The sequence below is a fragment of the Nicotiana attenuata genome, chromosome 1, assembly GCF_001879085.1.
Source record: "Nicotiana attenuata strain UT chromosome 1, NIATTr2, whole genome shotgun sequence".
NCBI lineage: Eukaryota > Viridiplantae > Streptophyta > Magnoliopsida > Solanales > Solanaceae > Nicotiana > Nicotiana attenuata.
Window position 1 is genome coordinate 34,599,499 of NC_031989.1, and position 17,701 is coordinate 34,617,199.

Genomic DNA, 17,701 nt, shown 5'->3' on the forward strand with positions numbered 1-17,701 from the left:
TGAGCTACTTGTAAGTTGTGTGCATGAATTGTTCATAACCTGCATGTTTAATAAAATATTGTTGCCAATCATTTTATTGAGTTGCTTGCAACCTGTCTGTGTCAAATTAACTGCTTGCATATAAACTTTAATATAGTACTAGATTTTCTTGGTATGTATAGCAAAATAGTAAATAAACATCCAGAGTATAATATTTTCATAACAATGTTAAATTAGTTGAGTTTTAAAGCAAGATACAAGTGACAGTGAGGACTGAGGAAACAAAACAAAGTGAGTTCCTGTTAGTAACCAAACTAACAAATGCTTGGCACGTCTTCACTTTCGAGGAAGTGAAGAACACTATATTCAGCAATTACTATAGTTTACTATGCCGGAAACCCCAAAACACTTGCAAGGGTTGTAGTCGGAGAAAGCTTATGGGGGAGAGCGTAAGGGTTCGATTGATATTCAAGGAGCGGCACATTCTCAGCGAATTACAGGAGAAATCAGAGGGTCTGAGCCATAGTTGGTTCCTTCTCAAACCCCAACAGCACAGAACCATCTCTGACCTCTCCTCTTCTGTTCTTCACACTTTTCAGCTCCATCACTCTTGTCCTCATGGCCTTCTCCTCTCTGTATGTTTCATGACTTCTTTATTTCTTTTAATTTTGGGGTAGTGTTTCCTTCAATTTTTGTTGATTCAATTACTGCTTTTTGTTGTTTTAATTCCGGCGTCTACTTTTTTGCTTTGTGTTCCTGCTTATTATCAGCTTCAACAGTTCTTTATCCAAGCACCTAATTTATAAAATCAGGTTCTAACACCTAAAAGTGTTTTCAGCATTGTTTATTAGCTACTTCCACTATTACACTGAGCACCTCCGTAACTGCTAATTTTGCCCACTGAGGTGTAGGCAGATGGAGGAATCACCTACTTACTCCATTCAGTTTATATGACTCAATTTCCTTTTTAGTCCGTTACAAAAAGTATAACCCCCTTCTAAATTTGGATTCAATTTAACTTAAACTTTCCATTTTACTCTTAATAATAAACTTTTATAGCCGTAAAGATGTTATGAAATGTTATGTCATGTCTAAGATCACAAGTTTTAAAGGTCTTCTTTTTTTCTTAAATTACGTACCCAGTCAAATAGGTTGACATAAGTTAACTGATGGAGCACCTTTTTTGTTTTACTGATGGAGCTGAAATTCCAGTGTCTCGTGGTCTTTCATTAACCTCTAGGCTACATCCTTTAGTGCTTGGTTTGTTACATTTGTTGATCGAGCCTGGATATAGAAAGTATCTCTGGCTGCGAACTAACATTTCTATTCTCTTGCAGTTGGCATCACATTATTTAAGTACTGGCTCACTTTCTTGTCATAAACTTGCAGATGGATGGCTTTGTCTTGCCCCCTTTTGAATCAACTTGTATCTTGAAGGATAATTCTATAGTCAGGTTTTGCTTAATTGCCGCTTTGACATCTATTAGTATCATCGTTATTATTATTTTTTGAGATTCATAAAGATTGTGTTCTCAAAACTTGTACATTAGTGTGAAGAAGAAAGGAGGTGTTTTAGCCATTGAAGGAAATGATGTGCCTAATATAGCTGAGAATATCAGAATTGTTGAGAAGCAACCTGTAAACACGGGACAATTGCTGTTGGCGAATGAGGAGGAGTTTGACAATGAATCTGGAGGTTATGAGAGTGAAGAGCCCGAAGAAGAGAATGAACACAAGGAAGAAGCAGCTGACCCAGTAAAACATACTAGTGCACATCTGGAAAATTCTTTGGGTTGTAATGTGATCTCCGAGAAAAGAAAGGCATCGGAAACACTTCTTAGCTCGAAGTAACTTTTTCATCACTTGTTTGGTGATTCTGATTGGCCCATACTTTAGCTTTAATTTGTAAGGCTCACAATTGACTTCTTGAATCTCTCTTCTTCAGGAAGAAGAAGCATCATTCTGAAGTTGCAGAGGAGGTTGACGAGCAGACCAAGAAAGCTCACCAAGATCTCACAAGCAAGAAGAGTCTTTGCAAGCAAAAGAAGGTAGCTGATCTGGATAGCAAAGATATAGATAGTAACAAAGGAAGTGCTGAAAGTAGCAAGGCTAATGACAGCATTTCCGGCATGAAGAGGTACGGCTATTGAAATCTGTAATCTCATTCTTTAAGGTATTACAGTTTATTTTAGGTTATTATTGCTTTATTTGGTCAGTTTCTGCCAATTTTCTTGGTGTATTTGCTTTGGAAGCCTTACTGTGGTCATTACTTAGAGGGTGCATTCCTTCCCACAGCACCACTTAGTTGAGGATTTATTCCTTTCCACTGCTACCATTTTGGCATCAATCATTGAAGGGGTTGCTTGTCTTGTTTCCATTTTGGTGTGTATTTCTTTGCCCATGTATTTTCTTTGCTTGTTTTTGTGGTCTCAGTTAAGTGTTGCTTGCCTCTTGTACGGAGTATCGATTTTGGTATCTGAACATATGGAACAAGATAGTAGGAACTAATACAACATTAGAGCCGCATTGATAGCCTTAATACCCCGTCTTTCCTTGTTGGGCATCTTGTAAGAGTCCTAAGTTTATCTTTGTCCATCTTCTGCTGGTGAAAATCTTGAATTTATTTTCTCCATAGTGAAACCGAGGAATTTGCCCCTAATCTGATATTTGCTTGTGGTGGCTTGACAAGTTAATCTTATTGATAAAAAGTGCAAGATCCGGACTTATATTTAAAGTTGTAATACCTCTTCTGATGACTTAGGCATTTCCAAGTGCATCTTGTTCTGTTTTTATGCATCCAGAGATGTCCAATGTCATGTTAGGTTACTGAACATTTCTTCTGTTTCTATAGGAATAACAAGGTTCAAGAGAAAGGCGTGGAGAATGTGGAGGCAACCCCCAAGCCTGTTAAAAAGGTACAGTATTACAACTTTTATCATTTAATCGAGAAATTGGAAGCAAATAGTCCTATAGTTGGTGGAGCTATTTCAGAAAATTGTGTGAAACTGTGTAGATTAATATGGCATATCCACTATATTAGCGGTGTTACTTGAAAGTGACATTTGTTCTTGTCACAAACTCACCTGACATGACCAGATGTTATAGTGCGTAGCGTATTTGTTGGCTAGTATAGTTGAATATTCTTCTACCTATACTACCAGTTAGTCTGTCTTACAAATACTTTCACTTAAATATAAGTGCGAATCGCTTTTTTCAATTTTCCGTCGGAAGATTTGCTTAAAGCTCTTTTAGTGCTCAGATATTGATTCTTCTTTCTGTCAGGGCCCTAGTAGAAGTGCTCGGAGACAATATGCGAAAAGACAATGGTTGCGAGAAATGATCAAAATTTACAAGCAGCATGCAGCTACCGAATCAGATGGACCTGTAAGTAATTATAAGATGCAGATTTGCCAACTATTATTTCCATGACATATTATATTTGCTCGGCACAATTTTGCAGCAAAACGGGAAGGAATTGCAGGCTAATGCTGGAAGAAGAGCTGGTAAATTTCATTCAAAGTGGCATGTTGATGGTGAGACTGATGGCAGGGCAAGGGGACGTGTGAGTAGTGAGATACCAAGAAGTACTTCTATCACTTTTCTTCTGCTTTCATGTATTGGAAACTTATATCATAGACTTTGCAGGGGAATTGGAAACAGCAGCAAATTAAAGCTAAAAATCAAGAAGTGATTGGCCAACCAAAGGGACTTGTGAGTAATCACACTCACACAAATGTTTCAATCCTTCTGCCTAGTCTCATTTGTGTTGACAAAGCACTGTCTCACATGTAGCTACACTGGAAGCAATTGCGCGAAGAAGATAAGGGTAGAAATACAAACAGACAAGAGCAGACGAATGAAAAAAGCACTGTGTGTAAAAAACCAGGTCAACACAGTGATATGGAGGATGAAGTTGTTCCAGGTTGTTCGTTTGTTTATGACTCAGTTATCTCTTTTCCCCCTTCTTTGTCGTACTCTCTGTCTCTCCCTCCCAACTTTTCAGGTGGAAGAGTTTCTTACCAGTTTTTAAAATATTAATTTGTGTTAACCACTTCTTTCACTATGGTGTCGGTCTTGCATTATTTAATATGGAAGAACTCTAGAGTCTAAAAGTCTTCTGGTTGATGCAGATCAAGCTTTGCAGCAGGATCAAATGCAAGAGGTAGGTTCGGCCATAGTTTGTATTATGATGTTCTGCCTATTAATTTCTCTTGAATTTCTATATATAAAGCAAGAGTTCTAGATACCAAAAGTAGAGTTGTCAAGTATAGAATTTTTCTAGAATGTCATTTTGAGATTCACCATCCAAGTTATTCCAAGCTTAACAATAAGAGATGCTAGTATAAGGAGAAAACAGATAAGGAACACAGTATCTTTATGCATTATGTGGACTATTTGGTTGGAAGAAATACAAGATGTTTTGAAGGAAAAAAAGCAGCAATTCTGTCATGTGAAAGACAGATGTTTACAGTGTCTTTTCTTTTGGTGTAAGGATAAGGAGATGGAAGATCTGAATATTTTGGATTTTATGAATTTGATGTAGATGCGGACCCCAACTTGTTTGGGATTGAGGCAAAGTTGTTGTTGCTCCTTTTGTGTACACTTGTTGTACCTCTTGGTACCCATTAATGAAACTTTACTTTATCCCAAAAAGAAAAAGAAAGAAAGAAAGAGAGAAAGGAGATGCTAATGTGCTTTACGTTATCTAGGGGTTAATGTATGATTAGCTCTAAGTTGAACCATAAAGGAATGCGTGAGCGGGGAAGAATCCTCGCTGGAGATGGTCATGAACCATTTAAAATTTCTCTTTTATATAGGAGTTTAAGCTACATGAAATAAAAAAGTTAGTATTAAATAAGGAAATCAACTATATTTGGTTATCTCAAGTTGTTTCTAGTAAGATGCATCGAGATAACTCTATATGTAGAGGTACTTGTGCTGAGTGAACTTGAATTTACATCCTTTGCGTGAGTGAATCTCTATGTATTATCGTGTTTAGTGCAATCTCTGATCCTAATGCTAATTGGATTAGTAAACTGCGTCTTTTCACAGATAGATTTTTCGTCACTTCTTGAAGCTCGCCTTGTCAAAAATGGTACTTCAAACTCTGCAGCCGGACTTTCTGGTTGGCCCAGTGTAAGTCCTGCTACAAATGAATTTCTAACCGCTAGTGATAAGAAAACTGATGGCCCAGCTATATGTAACTATTTTCGTTATTCCACTGCTTATATAGCGGAGTTAGTTGGAGGGGATTTCATTAGATCCAAGTTAGTTATCCTTTCCATACGAGCCATTATAATTTGACTGTTTATACCTATCAAAAAAAATAAAAAAATTGACTGCTTGTGGAATAGACCCGTGGAAAACAAAAACATTCTGTTTATGAAGGTGTGAGACGATGCTTTCTGTTAACTCCTTTGATGATTAGCCGTTAGTGAATTATAAATTTGTTGGTTGTTGAATTTCCTAACTAGATGTTGACTATGTTTTAATGTTATTTGTAGAAAATGGAGGATTAAACCTCTGGGAACAACTGAGTGAGACTACAAAGGCGAAGATGGGACAGTTACATATTAAAAGTAGCTGGGGTAAGGGGAGCTCTGGGGAGAGTTCATGGTCGCACAGAGCCTTCCTAGAATGGCCTTTCGAAGATCTAAAAAGGAAATATGAGATGAAGCAAAACTTGTATATATTGTTATTTACTCTCGGAATTTTAGCTGAATGAAGAGGGCTAACTCCGTTTTGGCAGGTATGTGGGGAAAGTTGATGCTTATAGTAGCAGCAAGTTTGTGGTCTTAACGCATTGCCCAGTGGCTAGTGTTATCTGTAAGTCTATCCATTTCAAAAAATGTTCCATATGTAGCTTGCCGAAAACTTGTTTACTTTTCTTGTATTGTACTGCAAGTTTCTTTCCAGAAACTAGTTTGAGCTTTTGGTGTAAAGAAATTCTAGCTTGTGTATGTTTTAGCATTGTTTCCTAGCATTGAGTCAACTCACTGAAAAGGGGATGTGATAGCCAAGAGTTGGGCAGCAAACTAATCAAGTAAGGAATTCAGAACGAGGAACAAAGATTATTGTGGAAAAGAACAAAGGAATCCTATAAACTCACCAAGAGACACAAAAGAACGCAAGAAAGACTGAATTCAAAAGCATTTGAGACCTGATATGCATTGAAGAAAGCGATGAGGAAATAATTTGCACCTAGTCACTCATCCCAAAGACTTTAACGATCATGTCCAACCTAGCTAAGGAGTTCAAAGACTAATGAATGTTTCAAAAGAGTAATCATACTGCATAAAGTGGGGAAAAAAGAGAGGTAATGTTTAAAAAATAAAGTGAGTTAGTAAGAGGTAAAACGAGCTGGAGTAATGTTGTAAAGCAAGGAGCGATTAAACCAAAGATTATTCAGTGAGTTGTAAATAGCTAATTAGCCATAAGGACAACGTAATGACAAATGAGAGTGAGTCGTAAAGAGATAATTAGCCATAACAATAACCTCGGGCTCCAATGATCTCTCCCCGGTCATATATATGTCATTATGGCTATTTAAAAAATCTGATTTGGGTGAAGATTGGTTTGAAGATGAAAATCTGTTTGGACATAATTTTACAAAAGATATGAAATGTGACTTATATCCATAAGTTGTAAAAACTATCAAAAATATCCGATAATACCAAACAAACAAACTTGCTAATCATGGATATGCAGAACCTTCATCGATGCCATTCATTATCATTATCACAAACCATAGTCCAGAACATAAGATAAGTTTGGCACAAAATTATCATTTTGTAATGAATTACACACTATCTTCAAACCATAACTTGATATTTTAATCCATCAGTCCAAAAGAAAATGATAATAATTAGCTGGTGATTAGATAGGTCATAATAGAGGCGGATTTTTTTATAAAATTCAAAAGTTTGGGGTAATTTTTGAAATTGTTAAAAAATCAAACAGTGATGTTTTGGGCCAAAAACAGGTCTAGAGCTAGGTTTGGAATTTGAAAATTTTATTTTTAAAATCTGCCAAAACATAGATAAAATCTATGAACAAACATGTTTTGCCAAGAAAAAAATTTTGGCAAAATCTATGGCCAAATGAGGACGTAAAGTTATGTCATTATAGAGGAATGCATTCGTATACTGCACGGTAAGTGTCACACACACACACACACACACACACACACACACATACACACACATATATATATATATATATTCTTCAATTTAATATGTACCATCTCTTAAAGTTAAATAAATTTATTCAGGACAAATAATTGATATGAGTAAGTGTATAGGATAAAACATGCTATGCTAAGTGGCCGCTTAAGAGAGTGACACGTGGAGCCTAAGGCGGGGATAGTTAAAACTGAAGGCAATTGTCCCATTTGTTACCGAAAGGAATGACACTTGTAAAGATACAATAAATATCCCCCGCCCGATAACATTTAATGAAGAATATTTCACAGCACTTAATACAGTGCCCGTTACAAAAGAATATGTCATTCATGACTGCCGTTACATATCCTTCAATGGACCTCATAATTGGCGTTAAAGAGCGGTTTGATCCTAGGACCTTATTCCCTAGGTGTAGCTATAAATAGCAAGCTCTATTATCATTGTGTATGGGGACGAATTTTCTGGCAAACTTATGCTATAACCTATTCAAAGCTCTATACAATTTTATCTTCTTACTTTTTGGTTTAATTATTGTTGTGCCCGGAAGCTTCGCTCCCGAAATTACTATTTCTGCTATATCATCTTCATATCAAGGCTAAGTGTTATACATATCAAGGCTAAGTGAACCCGGTCAAGCAAGCTTGTTGAATACTTTCTACCCAAACTCACCCATGATTTAAAGAGAATACATAACTTTATTAATTAACCAATAAGAAGATCATGTAGACAATACCAAATTCATTACCATTAGTTACTTCATTTAATAAGTCTCAAAATACACGTATTTCTGTGGTTTGAAGTTGAACAAGTGATCGAAATACAACATAACTTATTTGATTTTATCATCACCCATATACAACTCACACTATGTCTATGGAGCCTCTAAAGGATACAAAAGAGTATTATGATAGTGCCGACAACAAGGCTCCGGCTATACCTCAAATGTGATAGTATAATGAACAAAAGATACATGACCCCGGAATTAAGTAGGGCTCACCAAGTCTACTGGAAAGTGGGTGTACCACTATTGCTGCTCAATGCCGCCTGCTGTGGAACCACCTGCATCCATAAAGATGCAGCGCCCCCGGCAAAAGGGTTGTTAGTACTGTCGAATAGTACTAGTATATATGACTAAACACCCTCTCAAAAGAACAAGCAATAATGCAAGTAAGGACAATCATAATATCAGTTAATGCCTCAAACAATTACCACATATCAAATTAGGAATAACATAAGTTTTCAATTAAATTTCCATATTTTAAGTTGGGAAATTTTTAGTACCGAGTATCACTATTTGCCATTTCGATTATAATTCCCAACATAGTTACCACCATATGTACGACATGGCGTCTGATCACGACCCGATCGGCTAGGCCGTCTCATGTGAGACATCAACCACAATCACAATCACAATTTCGATTTAAATTACAATTTCCAGCACACCCACTACCATGTGTGCGGCATGGCATCCGATCATGACCCGATTGGCTAGGCTGTCTCATGTGAGACATCATCCTTTTCTATCAATCATTCCATTTCATACTTCTTGCACATCTTCTTCATTTTATTAGCATTAGTGGTCACAATTGTATTATTTCTCTTGGCACGTTGGCCGTGTTTCATATTTCTCATTTCGCATTTCATGTTTCGTATTTCATGCACCCCTTTTCACTTTCAATCATCATCATGGACTTTCCAACAACCAGGCATCTCTATTCAAGACATTTAAACACAACTTGAAGTCATGGCATTTAGATATGCAACCCATACTTTGAACACATCCTCAAATACTAATACAACATAACAAGAGCATTTGAAATACATATTGAATACATACGTCATTTTTCACAAAGCTTACCCGGAATAATTAATTCATAATGAGCACCTCAAGACTTACAAGAACACTGTGGGGTTCAATTTTAAGAGAAGAGTTTAGCCAACATACTACTTGAGCTTCCTTAAACTCTAAAATGTTCTGGAAACCTTAGCATCTTCAATCTCTTTTAGAAATATAACAAATTGAACCAAAAATTAGGAAGATGATTATGGTTCTAGCTCATTTGAGCATTTTATCAAACATTAGGTGTGCATTAAGGTTTCAAGGTCCTTTTATGGAGGATTCTGTCACAACCCATTCCTTACCATTTTAGCTCAACCATCTTCCTACACCCCTTGATAACACATGCATGCAAGATAAACTACTCTCGTACCCAAGAATTATCTTACTAAATTATACTTATCTAGTTAAATTTCGAAATTAAGGGCTAGGGTGTAGAATCTTACCTTTTGGTTGAAGACCTTTGTGAGTTAATCTAGAGAAATCTTCAAGGTTTGGGCAAAGATTGATGACAATGGCTTAGAATTCCTCTTCTCACTCTAGAACACCTTCCTCTCTCTAAAAAATGTGAGTTTTATCCTTCTAAAATAACCCCTAATGGTGTTTTATGAGAAAGGGGCCGGGTTATAAAAACCCAAAAATGAAGCTCCGGAACAGAATCTGCAGTCGCATATGCGACCGCATAATGCTTCTACGGTCCGCGAAATGGGCCAAAAAAATAGCCTCCGGAACTAGGCACCACTGACTGGGTGTGCAGCTATTCTGCAATCCGCATATCAATTCTGTAATTGCAAAATGGACCGCAGAATCTCCGCCCAAAATTCCTCACGCCGATTTTGAGATGCAATCTGCGGCCCGTAAATCACTTCTACGGCCGCATAATGGTCAACAATTTTTTCCCATGTTTCTGCTTCACTCTGCAGCCATTCTGCGGCCCGTAGAGTGATTCTGCAGCCGCATAGTGGGCTGCAGAAATGTCTTTTTCTGCCAACATTTTCCTTTAACTCCCTAGCGGCACTGTTCAACCCAAAAAGTCTGTAACGCGGCGAATTTGTACCATCACCAAAAATATTAGCCTACCTCGGCGCCACGGAACCTCGAGTTTTAGGTGAAATTTTATGAGGCCTTACAAATGGGCGGCTAAAGCATTCACCAAGGGTCTTAATCCGAAGTTCAGACGCTTCCCGAAAATTGATGGAAAGCTTGTTCGAGTTCCAAGCGGCGACTTGGGTGAATGTCCACAACCGGTATGAATCTAAGATAAGGATTGAAGATGATCAGATCGGCTTCCCGTTGTCGGCTAAGGGACGAGAGAAGAATAAAGAAAAATCAAAAGATGATTTTGACACATATAGAAGATCTTCGAGGGGCCGGTTTTTGCCCTACGAACGGGCTGAAGGATGCGGCAGAGGTTTTTGATCGGCAGACAGGTTTGTTATTGACAGAAGAACTGATCGCGGTCGGAACAATAGATCATTGCAGGACAAAGAAACATCAGGTACACGAGATCCTTCCGACCCCCGGCTATCAGAATACAACTTCAACATCAGTGTGGTAGAGTTGTGATAGCATCCTAAGAAGCTCAACTCTATTCAAGGACAAGGATGAAGCTTTGGAATCTCAAAGAGGTCCTTTAACAAGATCTCAAGCTAAAAAGTTACAAAATAAGGTCATTGGACTTCAGGAGCGATCAAAGAATTTGTTAGTTTAGAGGAAGAGCTTAAGAATAAAGGATATGAGTTATCTAGGTACTATAATATTTTATGGCCCGAATTCATTTCCAAGAAAAGGGGAATTAGATCCCAAGAAACATCCTCTGAAGGAGGTCCAAATCAGGCCATTGTTAACCACTTTGGCACCTAAAATGTGTCCAAACTTGCATCCCATGAAGTCCTACATAAAGCCACTTTTTTATAACATAAAAGGACTTACTTGATGTTCAAGAAGGGTACAATAGGCGTGCTAAATGTTGAGTGGAAGTTGGTGCCATGTTGCTTGCAAATTTCCTTCAAGATTTTCAAAATTCTATCCAAGATTGGTTTGGGATCCATATATTGTGGAACTATATTTATTGATTTCCTAGTTAGTTAAGGTTATGTTCTCCTTTTCCAAAGATTGTTGGAGTTAGTTTCCAAGATTGACTTGGTTTTTATTTCCTAGTGTTTTTCCTTTTCCTAAGGTAGTTGGACTTGTTTTCCAAAGTAGTTTAGGACTTTATTTCCTTATTTTTTAGGCTTAATTTCGTGACCCCCCCTACCTATATAAGGGGTCTCTTCTTTGTTTAAAGATTTAGATTATTCAGATTATTATCAATAAAAATTGTGAGATTTTTCTTTTACTCTTGTGTGTGGCTACTCTTGGATTTATTCTTCAACCTTCAAGATTCAACTTAAGGTGGTAAGATTAAACTCTTTCGAAATCTTAGATCACTTCTAGGTAGTCAAGAAAGGTGATAAGTTTAGGCTTATTGTTGTTCTTGTTATTCTAAAGGGTCGGGTTTCACAATCTATCTCTTGTTTTTAATTCTCTATCAAAGCGATTAGTTCTTTATTAGCTAATTGTTGTTTTTAGGATTCAACTTAAATAATAGACTTCTTGAATTCAAGAAACTCTCTCTTGAATTTAACCTATCTTTAATTTCTGTCTTTTTTTCATTTCTCTACTTTCTTTTAGCTTCCACACGTTTCTTGATTTTCTTATTTTTCTTTAGTAGTTCTTGGACCCCTATCGTGTTGTTATCAAGTTGGTATCGGCTATGAGGAACATTAAAGAAGCACGGTTCCCGAGGTCGTTGAGGTCCGATCCCAACCAGAGGGATACCAATTTGCGGTACGAGTATCACGGGACGAATGGCCACTGGAATGGGGACTGCTGACATCTGTGTGAAGAAGTAGTGACACTATTAAAGAATGGACATCTCAGAGAATTCTTAAGTGACCAGGCCAAGAACAATTACGGTCGCAACTGTGATAACGCAAAACCCTCAAAAGCAGGGGAAGATACCTTGAGCCAGACGATCAACATGATTTTTGAGGGGAACGAGATCAACGGGTCACCTTCTCGGCAGAAAAAAGATGAAGGTATCAGTAACCCATAGCAAGAGACTCCGGGAAGTTTCTGAGGGCGACATCACTTTCACGGAGGAGAACGCAGACGGATTGTTGCTACCGCACAACGACGCATTGGTAATTTCTTTAAATGTATTAGATTTTAAAATCAAACGTGTTCTAGTGGATCCAGGAAGTTCGGCCAATATCATACAATGGAGGGTACTGGAACAAATCAAACTCACCAGACAACTTTGTTTAAAGTGGTGGACGATGATATGGGATATAATACTATTTTAGAAAGACCATGGTTGTACGAGATGAAAGTTGTACCATCAATGTATCATCAGTTGCTGAAATTCCCAACGCCTGAAGGAATCAAACGGATAAGGGGTGACCAACTGGCGGCAAGGGATATGAATGCAATTTCGGTCTCCAGTAGAAAGGGGAAGGAGCACTCGGCATAGAAATAACAAGAACTGGCGACGGCTCCCGAATGGAATGAAGGTAGCCAGGGGGAAGAAGCGTCGCAATCTTATTAGGTGTCAAGATATCTCCAGGTATCGGAAGAGATGGATGCAACAAAATCCATAACGGAAGAGCTCGAACAAGTTGCATTGCTCGAAAAATTCTTAGAAAGAAAATTCCACTTGAGGACAGGACTGCACCCCGAGCTCAGGTCTGGCTTTATTGAATTTCTTAAATATAATGCCGATTATTTTTCGTGGTCACATGCAGACATGACAGTATCCCAACATAAGTGGCCGTACACAAGCTAAGCTTGAATCCCGACATCCCTTCGGCAAGACAAAAGAAATGCCCTATTGCGGAGGCCAGGAATAAGTTCGTCAAAGAAGAGGAAACTCGCCTAATTGACATCGATTCGATCCGAGAGGTAAGTATCCAGACTGGCTAGCTAATGTAGTAATAGTTCCTAAGAAGAACAATAAATTTTGCATGTCTATAGATTATAAGGACTTGAATATGGTGTGCCCAAAAGACTCGTTACCACTGCCAAACATCGATCAAATGATTGATGCGACGGCCGGGCACGAGTTGATGAGTTTCCTTGATACTTCTTCTGGGTACAACCAAATGAAGATGAACCCATAGGATCAGGAAGAGACTTTATTCATAACAAATTTTGGCACATTTTGCTATAATGTGATGCCCTTCGGGCTAAAGAATGCCGGAGCCACTTATCAACGGCTCGTAAACAAGATGTTCGAAACACAGATAGGAAAAACTATAGAAGTTTATATAGATGATATGCTCGTTAAGTCTTTGTGCGCAGGTGATCATCTTAAGCATTTGTAAGAAATTTTTAACATCCTTAGGAAGCATAACATGAAGCTTAACCTCGAGAAGTGCGCTTTCGGGGTCAGCTCCGGCAAAGTCTTAGGATTCCTGGTATCGCAGAGGGGGATTGAGGTAAATCTTGATAAGATCAAAGCAATCGAGGACATCCCGGACCAGCTATCAAGTGTGAAAGAAGTTCAAAGACTCACAGGGAGATTGGCCGCTTTGAGCAGGTTTATTCTCGGTCATTAGAGAAATGCCACCGTTTCTTCGCGCTACTCAAAAAGAAAAACAATTTCGAATGGACCCCGGAATACCAGCAGGATTTAAGAGATTTGAAAAGGTACTTGTCAAGCCCTCCGTTACTTTCTTCAAAATCGAAGGAAGGTGAAGCACTGTTGGTCTACCTCGTAGAATCGAAAGTAGCGGTAAGTGCAGTTTTAGTCCATTAGGATGAAGGTACACAATCTCCCATTTATTACGTTAGTAAAATTTTAACGGGAGCAGAAACTCGCTACCCGCATTTGGATAAGCTGGCCTTAGCTCTCGTAGTCACCACTCAGAAGCTGAGGCCTTACTTCCAATGTCACATGATAGCTGTGGTGACCACATTTCCCCTACGGAGCATCCTGCACAAACCCGAACTCTCGGGTATATTGGCCAAATAGGCCATCGAAATAAGTGAATTCGACATAGAATATGATAACAAAAAGGTTGGGAGATCCAAGAACTTGAAGAAAATAAGTTGATGAAATGCGGAAGTAGCAAAGAAATGCAAGCGGAGCAAAACAAATAAACTAGATATGTTGAAATTCAAGGAAAGGTCCAAGAACCCCGAGGATTATGTTAATCTAGATTTTGACAAGATCCTAATGACAACAATTTGGTTATGAAACCAATTGCCTTCACTAGAGATAAGCTAATCAAGAACTAGATTCGGATCTTGACTTCTAGTTTGAATAACTTACGACAACAACTAGTAAAAGAAACTAGTCGCCTTCGAAGAATATCAAAAGAAACCAAAGATATCACAAGAAAGAAAATTATCTTACTACCTTAAGCTATGAACTAGTTAGGGTTGCAAGATAAATCTTCAAAGTAAAGTTCACAAAGGTTCAAAAGAACTCACAATAATAATATTAATCTTCAATGTCTCCTACAATGGAAGACAAGCCCCCCTTTATATAGTAGTAAAGAAGGAGCTAGTCAAAACATCAATAAATGAGAATTATATTCCCTAGAAGCATAGAAGACTACCCACACTAAGACCAATGTATTCAACATACACATAGACCAATGCAAGTCAACATAGATTAAAACAACTATTAAATATATATTCTAGAAACTATCTTTTTGGGCTTATTTGGGCTGCTGAAAATTCCTCTCTTTTGGGGCATATTTGGGCCTCATTCCATCTCCTCTTGGACTTTAATTTGGGCCTCAAAATAGTTTTAAGACTTGGCCCAAAGATCCTCCTTGTGCTGGAGCTCTTCTTCTATTATAAGACACTTTTTAATTGTCAATTGAAGCCCATTAAGCTTGTCTTGAAATTTCTTTGTTTGAGACCTTGTCATGGGCCTTCTTGGAGCTTCCAGAGCTTCATCCTTCTCCTCGTATCAATTTGGAATCAATGATCGTCACAAGATACTACATAACTGAGCATCGATCTTTTCCCATTGTGCTTTAGTTTTTTCATCTTCCTCACTAGCCTTTTTGGTTAAGTGATATGAACACCTTTGACCTTTATACCACAACTTCCGCTAGACCGAAGCCCAAGATAAATATTNCCTTCTCCTTTAATGATGTTGAGCTGCCATGAATGCTATCATTCCCCTCTTCTTGAAGAGAATTCGCCCTCGAATTCGAGCCTGCATCAAACAAGGAAAGATCAGAAACATTGAAGGTAGCACTAACTTGATATTCACTAGGAAGGTCAAGTTTGTAAGCATTGTCTCCAATCCTTTCAAGGACTTCAAATGGCCCATCTCCTCTTGGATCTAATTTGGATCTTCGTTTGGTAGGAAATCTTTCCTTCCTAAAATGCACCCAGACTAAATCTCCAGGCTTAAAAATGACAGATTTTCGCCCCTTATTTCTTCTTAAGGCAGTTTGTTCATTCTTCCGTTCAATTGCAAGTCTTGTATGTTCATGAATCTTCTTCATCATTTCAGCCTTATTTCTACCATCAAGATTGACAATGTCATTAGTAGGCAAAGGTAACAAATCAAGGATAGTGAGGGGATTGAATCCATAAACAACTTCAAAAGGAGACTTACCAATAGAAGAGTGGATAGTTCTATTATAGGCAAACTCTACCATGGGCAAATGTTCTTCCCAAGAAAATAATTTTCCTTTTAAAACAGCTCTCAACATATTTCCTAAGGTCCTATTAACTACTTCAGTTTGCCCATCAGTTTATGGGTGACAAGTTGTAGAAAATAGCAACTTAGTTCCCAACTTTGCCCAAAGAACTCTCCAAAAGTGACTTAAAAATTTAGCATCCCTATCACTAACGATAGTTTTAGGTATGCCATGTAATTTAACCACTTCCTTCACAAATAAATCAGCTACATGTAACGCATAATTAGTCTTCAAGCATGGAATAAAACGAGCCATTTTTGAAAACCTATCTACCACCACAAATATACTATCCTTACCATACTTAGTTCTAGGAAGTCCTAACACAAAATCCATAGAAATATCAATCCAAGGAGAAGTAGGGACAGGTAAAGGAGTATAAAGGCCATGTGGTAACACTTTTGATTTGGCTTGTTTACTTTCAAAATATTGAGAGCACACATTTTCAACATCCTTTCGCATGTCAAGCCAAAAAAAATGTTCAGCAAGTATATCCAAAGTTTTGGGCACTCCAAAGTATCCCATGAGTCCACCACAATGTGCTTCCCTAACAAACAATTCACGCAAAGAGCAATTAGGAATACACAATTTATTTTCCTTAAAAAGGAACCCATCTTGAAGATTGAACCTCTCATAAGGACCCAACTTACATTCTGCAAAAGCCTTGCCAAAATCAGAATCATTAGAATAAAGTTCCTTGATTTGATCAAAACCCATCAATTTAGAAGTAAGAGAAGAAACCAAGACATACCTTCTTGAAAGTGCATCAGCAACCACATTCTCTTTTCCTTGCTTGTAAGCAATCACATATGGGAAAGTTTCAATGAATTCAACCCATTTTGCATGGCGCCGATTAAGCTTACCTTGGCTTTTCAAATATCTCAAGGATTCATGATCAGTCTTAACCACAAACCCTCTTGGCCACAAATAATGTTGCCATGTAGCTAAAGCCCTTACCAAAGCATATAGCTCTTTGTCATAAGTTGAGTAGTTCAGTGTAGTTCCACTCAGCTTTTCACTAAAGTATGCAATGAGCTTCGAGTCTTGCATCAAAACAGCACCTATTCCTTTTCCAGAGGCATCACATTCAACCTCAAAAGATTTAGAAAAATCGGGTAATTGCAAAAGAGGAGCAGAGCACAATTTTTCTTTCAACAAGTTAAAAGCATTATCTTGTTCTTTTCCCCATGAAAAACCCTTATCTTTCTTAACAACTTCAGTTAAAGGAGCAGCAATGGTACGAAAGTCTCTAACGAATCTCCTATAAAAACTAGCAAGCCCGTGAAAACTCCTAACTTCGGTTACACTGTTAGGTTTAGGCCACTCTTTGATTGCCTTGATTTTCTCTTCATCAACTTCAACTCCCTTAGAACTAACCACAAAACCCAAGAATACCACACGATCCACACAAAAAGTAAACTTTTTAAGATTAGCAAACAAGTGTTGCTTTCTGAGAACTTCAAAAACTTGTTTTAAGTGTTCCACATGCTCATCTAGATTTTTAGAATAAATCAAGATATCATCAAAATAAACCACCACAAATTTCCCATGAGAATCCATAAAAATATGATTCATCAATCTCATGAAAGTGCTGGGTGCATTAGTCAAGCCAAAAGGCATAACTAACCACTCATAAAGCCCATATTTGGTCTTAAATGCAGTTTTCCATTCATCTCCAGGATTCATTCGAATCTGATGGTAACCACTTTTTAGATCAATTTTAGAAAAGATTTTGGATCCATGCAATTGATCCAACATATCATCAAGACGAGGAATAGGATGGCGATACTTTACCGTTATCGTGTTGATTGCTCTACAATCCACGTATATCCTCCAAGTTCCATTCTTTTTGGGTACCAATAGGACGGGAACGGAGCAAGGGCTCATGCTCTCTCTCACAAAACCTTTCTCAAGCAACTCCTCAACTTGCCTTTGAAGCTCTTTTGTCTCTTCTGGATTACTCCTATAAGCAGGCCTATTTGGAATTTGTGCTCCAGGCA

The 17,701-nt window shown here is 37.9% G+C and overlaps 1 protein-coding gene across 2 annotated transcripts; it reads left to right on the forward strand.

Moving 5' to 3' along the window:
- On the forward strand, window positions 230-5,943 carry LOC109224398 (coilin-like). Of its 2 annotated transcripts, XM_019388981.1 has the most exons (12): window positions 230-614; window positions 1,369-1,433; window positions 1,530-1,826; window positions 1,925-2,116; window positions 2,831-2,894; window positions 3,262-3,363; window positions 3,440-3,541; window positions 3,625-3,690; window positions 3,772-3,901; window positions 4,110-4,141; window positions 5,032-5,115; window positions 5,484-5,943. In XM_019388981.1, exons 1-12 carry the CDS (start codon window positions 417-419, stop codon window positions 5,496-5,498), a joined length of 1,347 nt encoding a protein of 448 aa, XP_019244526.1. In that variant the 5' UTR covers window positions 230-416; the 3' UTR covers window positions 5,499-5,943. The 2 variants fall into 2 exon arrangements, with proteins under 2 accessions (XP_019244526.1, XP_019244530.1); XM_019388985.1 differs by lacking the exon at window positions 5,032-5,115.